The sequence below is a fragment of the Nannobrachium achirus genome, assembly GCF_963921795.1.
Source record: "Nannobrachium achirus genome assembly, chromosome: 13".
NCBI lineage: Eukaryota > Metazoa > Chordata > Actinopteri > Myctophiformes > Myctophidae > Nannobrachium > Nannobrachium achirus.
Window position 1 is genome coordinate 34,544,403 of NC_137833.1, and position 20,187 is coordinate 34,564,589.

General features: G+C 43.5%; 1 protein-coding gene across 1 annotated transcript in view; it reads left to right on the forward strand.

The window, feature by feature from the left end:
* The first annotated feature begins 2,522 nt into the window (after nucleotides 1–2,522).
* Nucleotides 2,523–20,187, forward strand: part of camkmt (calmodulin-lysine N-methyltransferase) — a 167,892-nt gene continuing 150,227 nt past the window's right edge. Inside the window, exons 1-3 of the mRNA XM_080741114.1 lie at nucleotides 2,523–2,980; nucleotides 4,595–4,773; nucleotides 5,291–5,355. Of these exons, the coding sequence (XP_080597240.1) occupies nucleotides 2,816–2,980; nucleotides 4,595–4,773; nucleotides 5,291–5,355 (409 nt within the window). The 5' untranslated portion in view covers nucleotides 2,523–2,815. The remainder of the gene's footprint in view (nucleotides 2,981–4,594; nucleotides 4,774–5,290; nucleotides 5,356–20,187) is intronic.

Genomic DNA, 20,187 nt, shown 5'->3' on the forward strand with positions numbered 1-20,187 from the left:
TGAATAATTAAATAATTAATCAATAAATGCATGTTTTATTTGGCACTGAGTTTAGTGTATGAGTGAGAACAACTGTTCAGGAGGAATGTGACGTCTTATATTTTTGTTCTGACCTTTTGCAAAATGTCCCTAAGCAGTGTTCAGTCCTATGTGTTCATGAGAGTGTACAAATGTGTTAGAGTTAACCACTTAAACCCCACTATCCGTATTTAGGGAAAGCTTTCCCTGAAAATAGCCAATCTACAACGTGTCGCAGTGACTTGTCAGCTATTTTCAGCTAAAGCTTTCCCCACAATAGGAAACAGAAAATACATTAGTGTAGAGCGCTAAGGGACTCCTGTCAACCATCTGGGGTATAAGAGGTTACATTGGTGCTGAGGATTGTACTGTGTACTGCTGCTGGACTAGTGTATTCTGAGTCTACGTAGAGCACAGCAGTGCCAATAACAGACAAAACAGACCTGAATGTACTAGCTCTTCTCTGACAGACAGCTATCTTTCACATTCACCATTCATTCTGGCACTGAGGCTCCATTTCATCAATATCCGCTCCCAGAGCGGACCTGTGGCCTGTACAAGATTGGTTAACTTTTGTCACGCTCGTAATTAGAAACACACCTGCATAATACATGAACAAATGATCTGGCTATAAAGTTTAAAGTTTAAACATTTCCTGTGTAAACTTACACTCTGTTAGCAAACACAACACCCTGTTACCACTGTGTAAGAACGTGTACACAACACCCTTTGTGAGATTGTGTGTACATCCACTCACTGTGTATTATGTGAGAATGTATGTACATCCACTGTGTATTGTGTAGGAACACAACATAACAACAACAACACCCTTACCACTGTGTATCAGCACAGCACAGCACATCTTGGCCATCTGGCCAGTGATGTATATCGGACCAGTTACCCATATATGGAGAGCCCCTGGTACCCATATATGGAGATCCATGTACAGTATATGGAGATATCTGTGAGAGCCCAAACATGCTAACTCAGTTATTTGTTATTTGAAAGTCCTATGACGTCTATGACATCTGACATCATACCCTTTTATGCCCATACATGGAGATCCCTGTCTGTAGAACCAGCCACACAGATATGGGCTGTCTTCGCCATGGAATGGATTATGTTAGTGTGATACGTGGCCGATGTGGCCTCCATATTGGGCATTCCCATATGAAGTCCTGTTAGATATGGGCTTAATATTGATGACATCAGGGAACTCCATATCTGGGCATAAAAGGGATTATGTTAGTGTGCCATCACAGTGAAGACAGAGTGTGATGTCAGAGCGGCAATCCCATTCTGTTTAGTGGTTCCCCTGATATCAGAGCATGTGATGTCAGAGCGACAAACCCATAGAACCACAGTCAGGCGTGACAGAGATACATACATACGGACAAGCTGTGACCGTTCACATAGTCTACTAATCTGCGACCTACGGTCGCAATAAGGGTGTGTAGTGTTAGTTAGTAATAACACAACACACAAAGTCACCTTCAGACAGCTGCTACCCGTGACTTGTAAATAGACTAAGCCCCCATGCCCCCCCCCTTTTCTATTATTCTTTTTTCTGCCTCTGTATTTTGATGTTATGCTTTTGAAACTGATATTATCCTAGATAAAGTACTATGTTCTATCCGTCTGTCTTTCAATGTTATATGAGATACTTAAAGTGTGGTTCCTGTGGAAATAAGCCTCGGCTTAGCTAGGATCTCCTTTTAGTTGACCTTGTACCAGTGATTTGTACTGTCATGAAACTGTACTTTTTTCTATTGCAAACTTCTAATAAATTCTTCAATCAATCAATCAAAAACACCCCACTGCTGTGTAACTACACAGCACAACACACACAACACAACACAACACATACACAACACAACACAACACAACACAACACAACACAACAGCCTTACCACATTGTACGAACGTGTGGAGGACAAGAGCAAGAGCCCTGCACGTCGTGACCACGGCGGTTTACCACAACGAGTAAACAGACGGACAGAAGAGGCGGAGAGGGCCATTAATGACATTCATATAGCTGAACTATAAAACATGCCATTCAAATAGATAACTAAGATAAGAGATACATAGGCTAGCCTAAAGAAAGTCACAGGTTGCAAACAGCTTTCTTCAGAGAACAACTCTGCACTGTCTGTCTATATATCCATTTTAGCATTCCTGTAAATGAATGCACGGGTTCCTATTAAAACGTAATAAACGGTAATAGAACAGTGACAGCAGCGGGGTAACCTCACCAACCAACACACTGCACACAAACACACACGTGCAGGGATTCCTAAACAAACGCAACGCGCTGCCGTGTTCGTGACGCTCAACCACCACTGCGAGACACAAGTAATCCCACCCAGAGCTGCACCAGACTAGACTGTAAACGGGAGGACTCCGAACGATTATATCGGCAGTGTATTGCGCTGTCTGGGATGACAAATAAGCGTCTGCGGAAGTAGCACATTGTACACACCATAGATATCTATGGTACACACAGCGGTCGGTAAATGGGGTGAATGTAATGTAATCTCGGTAACAGGTTGCAGGTGTTGTTGTTCGCACTGGAGGAGGAGGAATATTCGGGCTTTCATTCAGCAGCAAGAAAACCCTTTTCCATTCGACCGCATACCACCACTACTACTGCTGCTGCTGCTGCTGCTGCTGCTTAGAACGAGAAAAGAAAGACAAAAACGTAGAAAGAGAGAGAGAGAGAGAGAGATAGAGATAGAGATTATTTTTGTTTACACTTTCACGCCACCGTTTTTTGGTTGTTTCTTGTCCCGTTTATAGCATGGACGGGGCATTGTTGTCAGGGACTGAAGATAAAAATGAACCGGCTTCTTCTCCGCCCGAAAACGGGGAGAACGATCAAGATGCCACCGGTGATGCTGCGAACTCTCCTCCCGCAACCTCTGGTGCTGATGTGGCCCGGGCGAGATGGACCCTGCTGCGACAGGTACAAGACAAGTACAACGTCTGATAATAATAACGTGCTTTTGTGCAAATCGAAATGCCGCTTAACTAGCCTAGAGTTTTTTATGAAAGTGCTGGTGTCATGTCACAGTCACACGGAGTCACACATTGAAGAACACTGCGGATTGTACTGTCTAGACTAGTCTGACAGCAATATATCTCTGAGGAATATTTATCCTGATTTCATTTCCAGAAATATATTATTAACATTTATCATTTATGTTTTACTACAAATTCCACCAATTATATATGCCACGACAAAAATTACAACCAGGAGACGGGGTACTGTAACTGTAGGCTGTAGCAACAGGTCTTTGCTTTTTCTCCTTACATGGGCATTTTCACTGGCACACTTTCGCTAGCTGTCAGGAAAAACTAGGCCAAGCTATATTCAGTGTGCCTTCTCTCCTCTGAGATTACATAATGCATGATTTCCATGGGGCTTTTTGTCTTGTCAGGAGAGCAATGTGTTTTAATGAATCATTTTAACTATCATTGTTTTGCACCAAGGTATGATGAAACACAATGTCCTTGTACTTATAATCTCATCAAGTCTTGTCAAAGACAACAACAATATGAGTTGATTTACGGATGTTTCCAGGTGTCCAATGGTAAGAGAGAGGTGTCAGGATCAGTTTCAGAGACCAAACAAAAAGTACGATCTAATCTCTTTCAAATGGCACCAGGAAGCCACGACTCCTGTTTCTCGCTGTGTTTGATCACAGATGTCCTGTGTAGAGAGGTGCAGTCTTGTTGGCTTTCAGTGGGTAGATAGATTTCAGGTAAGATCAGGTTCAACCAACCCCAATGTTTTTTTTTGTGTTTTATGTATAGCTTCTATAAGGAAGGATTATGCTTTGTGATGGAAAGTAACAGATGTGAGGGTACTAGCATCTAACAATGCAAGGATCCCTCCATACATTAGTCTCACGAGCCAGACTGTTGCCTCTGTCATAGTACAGTATAGTTGGCTAGTGGCTACGCAAGACTACTCCATACCTGTCTGTCTGTCTGTCTGTCTGTCTGTCTGTCTGTCTGTCTGTCTGTCTGTCTGTCTGTCTGTCTGTCTGTCTGTCTGTCTGTCTGTCTGTCTGTCTGTCTGTCTGTCTGTCTGACTGTCTGTCTGTATGTGTATGGCTGTCGACGACGTTCACATATCTTGATAACTGTTCATTGGATTCACCATTACACTTGATGGGTGTACTGCTGAGGACCTCAGTTAGTGTTGAGTGTGGAAGTGATAAGACGGTTCTTGAGAATGCTGCATGCAGACATACTGTGGTTCTCAACAACACCACAAGCAGCACTTCGATGGGCCAAGCTGTCAGCTGGACCAACACATTCTCATGCCCTACACACTCATTATATTTTGCCACTTTGTCAAATGTACTTGGTGTACTTAAATTTGTGATCGATGCTGATGTCAAGGATGGCCTTTCTCTTAGACTCCATACTGATAACGATGGAATTTTCATAACTGATTCACATCCTATTGGTAAGATGCAACTCAGACGGCTCTGAGTTGGCAGAGGCGAGTTATTGACCATTACGAGTGTTGTGCCTGCATTGTTCCATCCCACTTCTCTCTCTTTCTCAGGTGCTGCGTAAGAAGCAAGTGGACAATCCAGAGATCAAGCAGGTGTCCGTCCGCAGGTTTTCCTCCTTTGACCTTTTCACAAGGTCAAGGGTTGTGACCAATTACCCCTGTGACCCCTCAGACGGCCAGTGGGTGGAGTATCGAAGTGTCTCCTTTCCAGAGTACAGTGCCTTCCTCAGGTACACGCACGCACGCACGCACGCAAGCACGCACGCACGCACGCACGCACGCACGCACGCACACACACACACACACACACACACACACACACACACTTTCATAAGATGTTTTGTGACTGATGAATGTTAGAAAACTGACAAAGAGCAAGGTTTACTGACTTTAAACATCCAACACAGTAAAAATCCTGTGTTAATTTAATCTCCACAAAAATGTATATGCTATTGTACATTTTTACACTAGAGTTGAATTAAAGATGAGGATTTTACTGTTTATTACACTGCACATTTAAAAACAGTCGCTCCCAGCCAGTCAGAGTTTAGTCTTGCATAGGCAGACAATTGGACATCTCCGACTACCAATACGTGAGGTGTCATTCAAATTAAAATAATTGCATTGCAGAACCAATGCAAAGACTGTGGGTGGTCCTTCATATCTGGATGTACTGGCTATGAGAGACTGATGTCTAGTATTCCTCTTGGCTATGGTTGAAACTTCCATATTTTGTGTGTCTTTTAGAGACAACCTGGGGCCTCTCAGGGTGGACGAAGTCCTCACCAGCTTTGATAACACCGGCAATGTCTGTGAGTACAATACTGTTCGACCTTTTATTATCTCTACCAGGCAGGCAGAGATATTATTGCAATTGCTTATGTGTGTCTGTTGGCAGCTAATCCCGCAACTACTAGGCATTCAGCATCACATTTAATGAGCATGCTACCAGCAGGCCAGGCAAGGCCAATTCCTGAATATTTGTCAAATTGGTCAATGGCTACTACATCAGTTTTGTGAATTAATAATCGCGGAGCAATTGTTTCTTCAGGGCTATGGGATACGCATTGAATTCCATGAGGATATGGACCAGAACTAGCCAATTTACAATACTCCTGTCCCTCCGGTTCTGGTGAGGTTTAAATAACGGGCACGTACCTTTTAGGCGAAGCCCGAACTGGCGAAGTGGGGAAATGTCCGATACCGTAGCGATCTGGCGAACGTCTTCTGGACAGGGCGTTTATCGTGCGATTGCCCAGGCCTTACGGCCTGGGCATAAATATAACGATTGCATTCACCACGGCTTCGTAACTCGCGCGGCGCTCCGCCGGCCGCGCGGCCCTGGCCCGCTCTTCGCGGCCACTCGCGCCTGCGGCGCTCGGGGGCGAAGAGCAGGACCAAGGTCCGCTGGCCTTCGCGCCGCTTGCAGTGTCGTGGACAATCGATTCGCCAGATCGCTACGGTAGGAGACAAATCCCCACTTCGCCAGTTCGGGCTTCGCCAGAACAGGACTTTCCCTAAATAACTGCTTTTGGCTGTGAGCTTGAGCTTTGTGCGGACATACTGTACCAAGGTGGACATATATGCTGAGTTCCGCTATTGCATCATTTCAGTCAGTGTGGACCCTAGTGGAGTCTGAACTATGTAGTCTGAACTGTGTATTCTATGTCTGGACTATGAATTGGCCTTGACCATGGGAGGTAGGATTTCAATCCCTGGCAGAGTCATACCAAATACTATGAAATTAGTAGCTTAGAAATTCAGGCCGAGCCCGACGGGACCCGACGGGTCGGCGCGGGCTGGGCCGGGCTCAAATTTCCATGTATATGACGGGCTATGGGTCGGGTCGGGCTTTTATAATCCGGTAGGCAAGCGCAGCGCAGTATCATGATGTCTCTGTGACTGTGTAAACTGCGCGCTCATAACTCTATGGCTGCACCGCTGCGCTGTTGCGCAACTTGACAGTTGAGCGTGAGTGTGTGTGTGACCGTGCTGTGTGTGTGTGTGTGTGTGTGTGTGTGTGTGTGTGTGGCTGGCTGCTGTGGCGTGTGCATGCATGCGCTGCCAGCGCTGGTCGAGCAGAGCAGAGTGGAGGACATCGTTGAAACAGTCCACAGGCACTTTTTGTATCCTAATAATCATAATAGACGTTGTGTGAACGTTGTAGCTATAATAGCCTGTGCGCCTGCTGCCTGATTTAGCGGTGGCCGTCAGCTGTGTTTTCCAGCAAGGCTTTTTGATTGATTGAAGAATAGGCTCCGATGTTTATTTGTTCCATAATTAGCACGGTACTTGCTACAATGTCTTATATATAGGTCTATATAAAGACAGTTGGAAAAGGACTCTGTTCTTAACAAATCACCATATGAGAAAAAAGGCTGCTGCAGCAATTAAGCTTGTTTATAATGTCGGGCTGCGGGCTGTGTCGGTCTCCAATTGTCAATTATGTATCGGGCTTTGGGCCGAGCTCGGGCTTCCGTTCTGTGGGGTGGGTTGGGCCGGGCTCACTTTTTTTAGGCCCGATCTAAGCTCTGGCCAGTGGCTCCCTGCTTGGTACTCACTCAGCATTAAGAGTTGGATTAGTGTCCATCATGTCCAGGGGGTGTACTTGTACATCAAGCGGCCTCACGCTAAGGATACAGGAGATAGGCTCCTGACCTATGGGTCACATAGCTCCTCACTGTCAAGAGAAAAGTGTCTGGCAGATACATTTGTATAGGAGGAGATACGTGCTTGTCTACACCCTCCCATAAGACCAACTGTTGGGGTTAGCAGTGAAATGGACTACACTCGTGTGGAAAAAACTGTACTGCTGTTTATTCTCCCCTGTTTTTTCTGCACTGCTTGTGACTCTTAAGAAGATTCTCTTTGCAGAATGCATATAATATCATACATTATCTGCATACATACCACGATGATTTGACTTATTTAGGAGTTCTCTCTCCTGATTGGATGACATTGGTATCTTGACCTGAAAATGTACTTGCTGATAGTTAAAGAGCTGGAGAGGCGGGGAGACCCCTGCTACAGTACTTAAAGTGCACTTTTAACCAAACCAATTCGTCCACGAATCGGCGGCGGAAGAAGGCGGAAAGCGTCGGTTGTCGACAGGGAGCTCATCGACAGGTTTTCGGCAGCGGGTCGGGAACACTATCGACCAGTATCGACGGAAAACTGGAAGACTGGACTTGCTCAGTTTTGTTGAGTCGCCCCTGGCCGTTGGTAGGATTGAGGGAGTTGTAGAATGGACCATTAGTTTGCTACTGCTGCAAAACCAAGCCAAAATGAGCCAGAGACATTTTCCCGTCGCACATTTTTACTAAATAGCATATTCACAATCTCAACTCTCAATTTCCTATACTAATCAAAGCAACGCTAGTAATAGTGATGTGTGTTGTATTGGTAAGAGCAGAAAAAAAACACTGCACAGAGTAAAAATCTCCGCTTCCCCTGTCCGGTTGCCAGATTCTGTGAGTGAAACAAGCGACCAAGTCTATGAAAACAAGCCCAAAAGAAAACAACCAGTTTCACCTATTGAGCTCTATTACATTAGCTATTTTCTAAAAGAATGTTGAAAGCCAGGCCAAATAAGCAACTACACTTCAGAAACAAGCCCAAACAAAAGTAACCCACAACTAGCAACATTATAAGAAAACAGGATCAAAGTCGCTTATAACAAGCAGACCTGGCAACACAGTGACATGCGCACAACTGCGTACAGTAACTACAGTCGGCGTGCAGTCGGCTGGAAAAAAATGTACTTCGTTTTTTGCAGTTCTTTGCAGTTCTTTGCAGTTCTTTGCAGTCTGTGAACACTTAGAAAGAGTCTCCTGTAGTATTTTTGGTGTGGAGGCACCTTAACAAACACTCTATGCACAATGATTTCTATCAGAATGTAGATCTATTTAACTCTTACTTTAACCACAGAAAAACATCAACCTGTCCTTAAAATGATATTGGTTTGGCCTTACAGGCCTGCTCTTTGGAAACAAATCAATTCACTCACACCGTGCATGGACAAGGTTCTTTCCCTTTTGTTATAGACGCTTTGTCTGGCAGTCGTTCTTGGCAAGCATATGATTTGTTCAGGCAAAGGTCATAGGTGGTCTTTAACCAACCAGATGACTCCATGGAAGTCATGGGTCAGAGGCGAAGGCCATGGCTAGGGGCTGTCCATGGCACAAACTCTGATTAAGGCGTATAGGTCATGACTTCACAGCAGCAGCAGCATCCCACTGGAAGGGATTAAACCCCCCCCTACATGAGGACAGACCAGAATGGATTTCTTTTTGTTTTAATTTAGAGATCTGAGGAAAGGGAGAGACGGTCGTGTGCTCTCTCTGGGACAGTGGAGCTCTCCAGTGTATTCTCATGTTCAGATAACTATGTTCCCATCTCTCCCCCCAAATCTTTCTTTTCCTTCCTATTTTCCAGCCCTAACACATTTTCACAACCCGCCCACTTCCTCCATCCTCCCCCTCTCAGCAGCTCCGTCTCCTCCTCTCTTCCACCCATCCATTACCCCACTTCTCTCAGCTGGAGGTGTGCATGGCCAGATGGGTAACTGAGTTCCTGACCTGGCCAGTGGATTAGCACAGCTGGAGTAGAGGAGGAGAGGAGAGGGAAGGGGAGGACTGAGGAGAGAATAGGAGAGACTTGCCTTGTGTGTGTGTGTGTGTGTGTGTGTGTGTGTGTGTGTGTGCGTGTGCGTGTGTGTGTGTGTGTGTGGAGAGTCACTGGAGTGGTGCAAGGGGAACACCTTCCTCAGACAATGAGCCAGTCACCTCCCTCCCTCCCTCCCTCTCTCCCTGTGTGTCTCTCTGTCTCTGTCTCTCTGTCAGAGACTTTGGGGGAGAGATTTGGGGCAAGTAATGCGTGAGATCAATTAGGATTGGTTGAGAGGAGGCTTTGAAAGCCCCAGAGGTGACCCTGTCAGAGCCCTGGGGTATGTAGCAGGGGGGAACAGAGAGAAAGAAACCCTCTAGGCGTGCACACACGCACGCACGCACGCACGCACGCACGCACGCACGCACGCACGCACACACACACACACACACACACATATTTGTACACCCCACATGATACATCCACTGCGCACACACACACACACACACACACACACACACACACACACACACACACACACAAGATCACATCCCAACACCCACCTTTTTGACCATCTTTGTAATCGCCCCCACCCCTGAGGTGTGGACAAGCCCAAATCCTAGGGGTCCTTGTCCTCCTGAATAGCAGGCTAAAACGCCTGGCTGGATTAGCCCACCGCCTCCAAAATGTGTGGACTCAGCTTAAAACTGATGCCACCCCCCCTTCAAAATCATGACCCACTCCCCAGGCTATTTTCTTTCTGCCACATCCCCACTCCCCGTATTTGAACAATACCTTGTTTCTTAAGTTGACGATAAGGAAGGCAGGAAGGCGAAGATGTTTTGGGAAAAAAGGGTCCACTTCTGCTAATGTCTACTCAAATAAAAAACGCTTACTGCCATGCATCTCCACTTCAAAAATTATATTTTTGTTTATCTGAAGTGTGGTGACACATTTGTGAGCAGCTTTGATAGGAGAAAGTAATTCCATTTTGTATACGTTTCATACTGTATGACCTTCTCTTCTTATGAACTACACTTGTTTTGTCTTACGTAGATGTTACCACTTTATAGACCGTTTATTATACTCTCTTGGTACATCGAAGAATCAAGTCAAATTTGAACACATTTGAATTCCATCTTTGCAGGGCTTGTAACTGCTGCCCTGTCACAAGAAAGGAACCACTGTCGATTTGTATTTAGAACATTAAGGGTTCCTTTCAAACAATAACATGGCAGGCTTGATTACTGTGCACTTTGTGAACTCTGACCTGTCGACCTCGCCGGTTTTAAGCTGACCGTGGCTACTTGTCATCGGAGGGCTGTTTTGCGAGGCTGTTGTTTGGGGTTTTAGAGGTGCTTGTTTCCTGCCACGGATTAAGATTTCTGGACACAATACACAATACTGGCCCTCCAGGCTGACTAAAGGACACTGTGTGTGTGTGTGTGTGTGTGTGTGTGTGTGTGTGTGTGTGTGTGAGTTTGAGAGAGTTTGAGAGTTTGTGTTGAGAGGGTTTAGGATTATGACTTGTTGACATTTGAAGGGTTTTAATATGAGCTTGTTGGGGCCTCAGGTCACTAGCAGGGTTCAACCAAAGGCTACTGGTATGGTGTGTCTCTCCCTCAAACCTCCCTTGATTTACCTTCTCATTTTACTAGCCTATATGAAATCAGTGATTGGTGCTTTAATAAAGCATTTTCCATTTTTAAAGCAAGCAGTTTCATTTTTGCATTTATTAAGGGACATATTAGATTTTTTAAGGAAAATTACTTTTTGGCTGATTGCCTGTTGAAAAAACGTTTTCACTTGAGATTAGCCTACTGACAGAGACAAAGAAAATATTGCAACTGATTTTTATGTTTTACTTAATTAATTAATAATTAATTAAATGATTAATGTTAATGCAATTATATAAGCTGTTTTAGGTCCAGGTTCAATATGTGCAATCATTTCAATACATTTTAACATTGAACCAGTCCGGCCCTCGACTTTTTATATTTTTGGCCCACTGTGTATTTGAGTTTGCCATCCCGGCTGTAGATAGATTATCCCATGCTGTGTGCTGGATCAGTGCAATATTGCTAGCTTCATGTGCAGTGTATCCACAAGTCTCCAGCGTCCCATCGTGCATTGCACAGAAGGTGGGCGGCAGTTCCGGCGCGCAGCTGTTGTTGCCGAGCCGAGCTGAGTCAGTGTGACGTAATCGTAGTCCCTACAGTCATTGACGGTCCCAGAATACCCGGATGTGTCCCACACACATTATTCTACATCCACATTCCTGCGGAAACAGGTGGATAAGTTAGCGTATCTCATGCCCACTGAATGGAACGCTTTCTGTGTGTGTGTGTGTGTGTGTGTGTGTGTGTGTGTGTGTGTGTGTGTGTGTGTGTGTGTGTGTGTGTGTGTGTGTGTGTGTGTGTGTGTGTGTGTGTGTGTGTGTGTGTGTGTGTGTGTGCGCGTGCGCGTGCGTGTGTGCGCGTGCGTGCGTGCGCGAGCTGCAACTATCGATTATTTTCTTAGTGATTATTCTACCGTAACGTTTTTGATTCACTATTTCACTTCAGCATTCTTCACTATTGACATCTTTTGAAACGTTTCACTTATAATGACATGACCAAAATAGGGATTGATTATGAATTGATTATTTTATACAATTAACAATTATATCAATATATTCTTTTATAGTTATTATATCTATAAATTCCAACAACTGTTGCACCCGTAATCAATACAATGCATCGTAGTGACGTGGGGATTAGCTCCCAGGAGTAGAGGGACGGTGATAAAGGTGCTGTAGAATAAGTAAGGAAGGAAAGTGTACCGTTTTAGTGTCAGACAAACCTGATTGGCAATGACATCACTGTCATTTACCGTTTGTGTGTGTGAGTGTGTGTGTACGTGTGTTTGTACACACGGTTGAGTGCGTGCTTGTGCGTGTGCGCGTTTGCACATTAGTTGCACATTAGTGATTGTTTGATTGCACACTAATTCTCTACAAACCTGGGTCTAATTCACACATGCACGCATGTGTGTGTATGGCTCGTTTTCCGTTTCCAATTTAAATGGGGCCACAGACATTTCTGCGCGTTATATACACACATGTCTCTGTGTGTAGACCTATAGTATAATGCGTTTGTATGTGTGTGCACATGTTCATGTGTGTTTTTATAGAGCCCCCCTGTAGCCTCCCCTTGTGCCAAGCCTTTAGTGGAGCCCTGTTTGCATAATTATGCTAATTCTTCTGTGCCATAGTGCTAATTAGCCCCTGTTAGACAATAGCGCTAGACCGCGGGCTGGCAGGCATGCACACATGCACGCACGCACGCACCCACATATTCACGCGCACACATACACAGACTAATAGACCGTTGTTGTTATTAAGAAGAACAGTACGGTTTACAATTCTTTCTCAAAAGAAGTGCTTATCAATGAAGTGAAGAATATTAATACACAAAACACAAATATTACCTGAATTTCTCTTTCTTCCTAGTCCCCAGCTAATTGATAGTTAGGAACTTGTCACTTGCGGGTCTGTAACACCAAGAGTGTGCAAATTGTTCACTACCCAATGTTAAAATGAATACTGACGATTTTGCAATGTAGATTGCCGTTCCAGAGAAAAAAATGTTATCAAATGGGGGTCCGTGGCTGAATCTGAATGCATATCAAACTGGAGATTGTTGAAATGAAAAAGGATGAGAATCACTAGGTATTTTTTTTCCCGTTCAGAATCATTTCAGGCAACTAAACTGTCTGGAACATTGAGCAATGGTAGAACTGGAGAGGGCACAGAAAATCCCTATCCACTCATTTGGAAGTACAGTATCTGTCACATAATGACACCTTGTGGGCTTGTAGATCAGCTATGTTCACCGACACAAAGCAGGCATTACTGTCCTTTATGCGTTCTACGGTATGTCACAAACTTCCTCCAAGAGGGAGCTTGTGCATTGAGCCCATCGTTGGAGCGGTGAGCACTAAATTCACCTGATTGGTGTCTTTTATTCCACACTGAGCGTAGGAACAAGCACACTATTTTCTTACTATTCGATTTTCAAATGATGCCGGGTGTAATTGCATGGCTTTTCTTTACCTCCAGAAACCTTTGCTATTTCTGTGGGTTGTTTACTATCTTACCGAAGCTGCATACAATACAGTAGATTGAATGCCACCCTTGCAGAGTTCATTTAGCTGTGATGCCACAGCAATGGTCTTTCAGTCTGTAATTTAACTAATGAACAGCAAAGGTGTGTGTGTGCGCACGTTTGTGCGCGTGTTCACGAGTGTGCCTTTGGATTTGCTGTGCTAGAGTGGCGGGGGATTGGATGTACATAAGACGTAAGTGGCTTCAGGGCACATTGGAGGACTTACCGCTTGACTTAATAGAAAGTAATTGTTGTTCACCTCCTGTCTCCTTCATATGTGCACTGGTGGTGTGTGTGTGTGTGTGTGTGTGTGGGGGGGGGGGGGAGGGGAGGGGAGGGGGCGCAGATAGAACTTGCCTACGAGCTATGAAGTAGCACAGAGGTGTGAGACACTTCCAGACACTTGGAAAGTAAACACTAGTCTCCACGCTGTATAATCCTCAGGGTTAATTTGAGATTACAGAACATGAACATGGGTCCATTTGGTTTCATTTGTACTTTTGAGTTTAGGGATGGGACGCGTTTATCGTGACAAAAACACTCACGATAATCGTATCGAGAAGATTTAATTTATCGTGAAATCTTCCTCCGTCATGCACTGGGATCAATTCACCTTTTATTTGCCAAGCTGCATATCCGCCGGTGCCATTTAAACCCTCTATTGGTAAAAGGTACTTATAATATACATACTTGATACAGTCTTTTTTTCTTTCACACCAAATCTTTTCGCCAAAAAATAGCCGATCTACAAGTAGCCGATCTACAAGTAGACTACTTGTAGATCTGCTATTTTTTGGCAAATGTTCTGCCCCAAGATAATGGATGTTGGGGATATTTTGATTATCGCGATAATATCGTAAAATCGCGATTTCTTTGGTCACAATAATCGGGATATGACATTTTCATATCGTCCCATCCCTACTTGAGTTACAAAGGGAGAAATGAACACTGAGTATTAGGGCTGTCACAATTATTACATAATCGTCTAATCGTGATTATTTGACATAATCGTGATTATTTTTCATAATCGTCATAATCGTTTCCATGTCAAAAATGGTGGAAATAGCAGATCTACAAGCTCACAACGCGTCGCATCGCGACGCGTTGTGAGCTTGTAGATCGGCTATTTCCACTATCAATGTTATTTTTTAAGTAGAAAGTTGATAAATATGTCAGTAATTTCTTTGTATATTTAAGTTATGTGTCATATCTGCCATGTGCAACTTCAAAGCCTAAAAGCCAAACAGAAATGTAATTGTCAACGACAAATACACAATTAAATCGTTAATCGCAATTATTTGAGGGAAAATTAATCGTCAAGTAAAATGTCATAATCGTGACAGCCCTACTGAGGATTTTACTGTGCTCTCTGCACTTGGGACAACTTGACGCTAATGCACAGCCAGACACACACATGCACATTGCACGCACAGCAGGCTTTCCCTGCACTAAAGCGCCATTATGAGCGAGCACAACAGGGACATGAGCTGCTGGCTGTAGCCTATCCTTTGCCTATGGAGTCCTGGCTCCATTATATACTGCAGTTAATTACGGTAGTGAGTGTGCACATGAATGTGGGTTTTTGTGCATGCGTGTTTTTGTGTGTGTGCACTCGCGTGCACGTGCGTGCTATTAGCAGTAAGCGGTGGGATTAAGTTCAGGAAATGAGTGGAGTGTTAGTCTGGGGCTCCTCTGCATTGTCACCAGCGCTAATACTCAGCTAATTACAAAGACATACTTTAACAGCAAGATCACCCCCCTATGCCTCCCCAGCTCGCTCACTCCCTTTCTTAACCCCACCCCTGCCCCACCCTGGAATTAAGGGGATGAAATGAAAGAGGGAGAGCAAAAAGAAAGAGTAATAACAGGTCTCTAGCCTCCCCAAAAGCTCAGCGTCCCTCTGGACGGTTACAATTATTGGATTTTTCTCCATTTAAGACACCTGACCCCACTGCACCCTTCCCCATCATGTCCCCTAAGGTGGCTAAGCTCCAGCTCCACCAGTTGCTTCTGTAATGCATGCATGGTGCACACACACACACACACACACACACACACACACACACACACACACACACACACACACACACACACACACACACACACACACACACACACACACACACACACACTACTAACACCTCCCTAGGGGTGCCTGGAATGTCTTAAGTAAGTTGTCACATAACACAGGGTCATAAACAAGACCTATATTTTATATGTAAAACCATTGGCATAGATATTTTTTAGCATAGATGTTTTTGTGTTCAGTGAAAGAAAACAAAATTGGAGACGAAATTGTCAAACAGCTGAGCTATATGCAGTCAAATGTAAAATACTGTTTACGTGTGTGTGTGTGTGTGTGTGTGTGTGTGTGTGTGTGTGTGTGTGTGTGTGTGTGTGTGTGTGTGTGTGTGTGTGTGTGTGTGTGTGTGTGTGTGTGTGTGTGTGTGTGTGTGTGTGTGTGTGTGTGTGTGTGTGTGTGTGTGTGTGTGTGTGTGTGTACACGCGCACGCACGTTGCTCGTACGTGAGTACGGTTTATGCGCAACCATTAGAGAGCTAAGTGATTAGTACATTGTAGTTAATTAGGTCCTCTTCTCTCATGAGCTTGTGAAGTGCACTACACATATACACAGCCTCTGTGTATATGTGTTGTCAGGCCAACAGCAATATGGAATGGTTTTATGTATGTGTGTGTGTGTCCCTGATGATGTTTTACAACAAATAGATGATTAATGTGATTAGCGCGTAGGTTGGAGAGTCGAACAGCTAAATGGCTGTATAGAGATATGTGACTCTGTGATGGCTCCACTCCAAATGTTCATTATCTGTGTGTGGTGGGGTGGGCTGGGGAGAGGGGTTTGTTTGCCTTTGAGTGTTGCCTAGTTTTGTGCTGTTTTGGTCCGTTTCACCTGCTCTCAGACTTGCTAATTTGAATTGGCTAATTAAGACCTGAAAAATACAAAAAAAAAAGTATTCTACGGTTTTTCTGAAAGACTTTTCAATATCGGTTGTGCTCAAACTTTTTAATGTCAAGGACCCCTAGAATTATACCCCCATCTAAAAATATTTTGTTCCAGAGACCATGAGAACGAAAGATTTGAGTTACAAATGTTTGCTTTGAAAAATATATATTTAAAGGTTTGCTAAAATGTTCACGAATTTTCAAAAATAGCAGATCTACAAGCTCGCAGCACGGCACTCAGCCTAAATGGATTAAATATTTGTATTGATAAAATGTCTTAGGCAGGGAATTACTCCCGCTTTCAAAATTCATGAAACTTCCGTCACCTTATGGGAAAACTGTTGTAAAAACGTTTAAAGGAAACGTGACAGAATGAGCTCTACTTTGTGTCAGTAGAACTGTATATAGTATATAGTTTTTGCCAATGCAACTATACCCTGAAAGTGTTAATATTGGGAGCTGTCAGAAGAAGGAGGTCCCAACTCCCAAGGCACCGCCCAACCAGCTCGGAAAGTGACTAGTCAAAACAGCGAGTCACTTAAGAAATCTTGGTCAAGTGAGCCCCATCAAATGAACGGGAACCAGGCTGTGGGAATTACGATATTATATACTCTAATAATAAAGTAAATACATAACTTTGTCAGCGACCATGACCAACGATATGTATGCTATCCTACGTTGTGTTATTTTCTTTAATTGACCTGACTGATTTAGCTGTATTCATGGTGAAACAGAGCTCGCACTGCGGCTAGATCCTTTCTTTCTTTTCAAATCTTTTTTTATTAACTGTTCTGCTGCCGTTGACAGTCCTCACCGTCATTGAAAGGGTTAATACCATGGCGCCGTTGACGGTGAGGACTGTGAATCTTACTGTATATACAGTAAAGATATGATTACTTACTGTACGTCGCTCCGGTCCCGCCCGCATCGGTAATGTCGGCGATTTGTTTACAACGCACGTTGGGCGTGCACGCGAAGTGAAGCTCCTCAATGTTAAGTCAATGGAGAGGCCCATAAAGAAACTTCATTTAAACAAAATAGCCATTTTGAGACATTTTGCAGCAGATCTAAATGTAAACAAAGGCACAAGGCAGGGCGCAGCCATCTTCCTCTTCTCTTCCCACACTGTCATGTGACTAGATTACGTAATCGTTGCCGTCAAGTGATAATCCAAAAAAACAAAAACAACCCCCTTCCAGCCCTTCAAAATAATAGCGGCGGCCTATGGAGGAAACCACGTGGCACCGAGGCACCAAGCAACCTTCAGATTAAGAGGCACTAATTGTGTTAAGGCACAGTGTCACATTGAGGCAGGTACATACATACACAGTGATGACACCCCAAGTCCCATTCCCATCACAATAATCATTGGTACAAAATAGCACAAGATCTGAGGCCATCACGGTACGTAGAAGTTCAGTATAAAAATAAGAAAAACCCTGCCCATAAAGGATAATAAAAGAAAACATTTTCTCCCCTCCATATTCCCAATTTAGCGTTAAGCCAATTCACCCATTCCCATACTCTACGCTAGGCTAGATCCTTTCTTACTTTAAGACTGAGAGAGCCGCGATCAGTGGTATAACGTTTTAGTAGGCTACTTGAGGTACTTTTACTTTACTGGAGTGTTTAAAATGTTCAGTACTTTTATTTCTACTCTACTACATATCAGAGGAAAACATTGTAGGCTACTTTTACTACCCTGCAGTTATTTAAAAAAAAAATGTAGATTTTAATTATTTTTACAAAACATACATTAACCACTATATACATTTCGAAACAAAATGGCAGCAGTTGATCTTATTATTAGTTTATAAACCTCAAATATAACTATGTATTTTCAAATAAATATGACTCAAATATACAGTATGTTAAAAAAAATACTTAGGGGTTACTTGGGAGACATGTGTCAACAGTTTTGCAAGGTAAATTGCATGGTGCCTACACTTCAAGTCTCCCAGTAGACTTCCCACATCTGTCTAACTACATCTTAGAAAAAGAAAGATTGATTGAGTGCAGTAGCTGGCGCATATCTGTCAGGCTCCAATCTGTCAACATGTCTTTGACACGGCCATTAATGTGTTTGCTAGTGAGCTAAAGAGCCATTAACTCGCTTAGTGACTCATCACACAGCAGCGCGCGCAAACTGCTACAGTCTTGTTCAAACTGTCAGTCTCCCTCTTGTCTCCAGACTCGCCCAAAATGGCCCCATGGGGGCCCCTAGCTGTCGGCCTACTGGTAGCACCAACAGTGCCAGCTAACATTAAAGTGTGTGCTGACGCTAATGGAAGTGCTAAATGCTAATGCAAGCTAGCGCGGGCCTCGGAGGGAAAAAGCTAACTGATTTCACAAGTGGTCCTCTGAGAGAGCTCTAATCACTAACAAGCTGTAGCATCTCTCGGGGACATTAGGGCTACAGGGAGTGAAGCTACTGATTCACAACTGCTTTAATTTCCCTTTTTAGAGCATCACTGAGAGGCTGAAACACTCAGAAACACACTTTGAAAATGTACAGGAAAATTTATAATAGACTGAAAACTAAAAAATTATAATAAAACAACAGAAAAAAAACATTGATGTGCAGCACGCTTGTTCGAGAAAAACTTAAATAGGCCTAAACTAATTGAAGATACGAAATGATTGTATTTAAGGGGCTGTAATTATATTTTATAGCCTTTGCACTCTCTACTCTACACACACTGATATACAGTACACACACATGCACGTTCTCTCTCTCTCTCTCTCTCTCACACACACACACACACACACGCACACACGCACACAAACTGAGAGACTTATTTTTGGTTCCTGCTATCCGTCTGTCCACAGCAGGCCATGGCGCGATGGGCCTTTGTGCTTGTCCAGTCAGGCTGAAATTCTCTCTCTCTCCTTTCAAGAGTTGAAGCAAGTTGGAAAGAAAATAAAGGGAAAGAGAGAGGGAGAAGAGATATTAGATGGGTGCAGCATTATGGTTGTAGGCAGTAGATCCCCCTGGGCTATAGAATGTAACACAGAAGTTCCAGGTAAGCAGATACTGCAAGCAAAAAAGAGGAAAAGTATTACACAACTCAAAATGATGATATGATATTAATAATAAGAAATAACTTTTCAAGTTAGTTTTCAAGTCCAGCACATACTGTAGTGTACATACTAGATTCAATAAGTACACAAAATGATGGATACAGAGCTGGCATGGATAATGGCTATAGTCACTATGTTTTAAAACGTTTCGCCTACAGTATAATGAAATGCCCAAAATACAAATATGGATTGATTATTAAAGGACAACTTTGTTCATATTTTAGATTGTAATTAGAGAAAATAAAAGATGAGTGTTAAAATATTTTCATTTACTTCTTTCTATACAGTAGTTTTAGCTATTTTAATGAATTTGATTTCAGTGGTTCGGGGCATGCATGCAAGTGGCTAAATATGTCTTTTTAGACACAATAAGCTGGTGATTTCTTTATTACAAGTAACACTACTAGCCCCATAAGTCACATCTACCCATGAAGGATTGTGGTGCATCTTGTGTCTAAAAAGACATATTTAGCTACTTGCACGCATGCCCCCAACCACTGAAATCAAAATCATTAAAATCACTAAAATGATAGAAAGCAGTAAATGAAAACATTTTAACACTCTTTTCTCTAATTACAATCTAAAATATGAACCCTTGTTGTAAAAAAAACAAAGTTGTCCTTTAACTCTCCCCACGCTTTGAACGATAACACTCGCCCCATTTTTTACAGAACCTCGATGCCAATACGGCGCTCGTTCGGTTCGTTCGTCTGATGACTGTAAGCTGATGAGGGGTCGCGCGGCCGTTTACTGTAAACACATTTTCCGCTGTGATGGTGTAAAAAATCCATTATGCGTTAGATCAACGGAGAACAATTCACTTCCTTGTTGATTTCCTCTGGCCCGGAG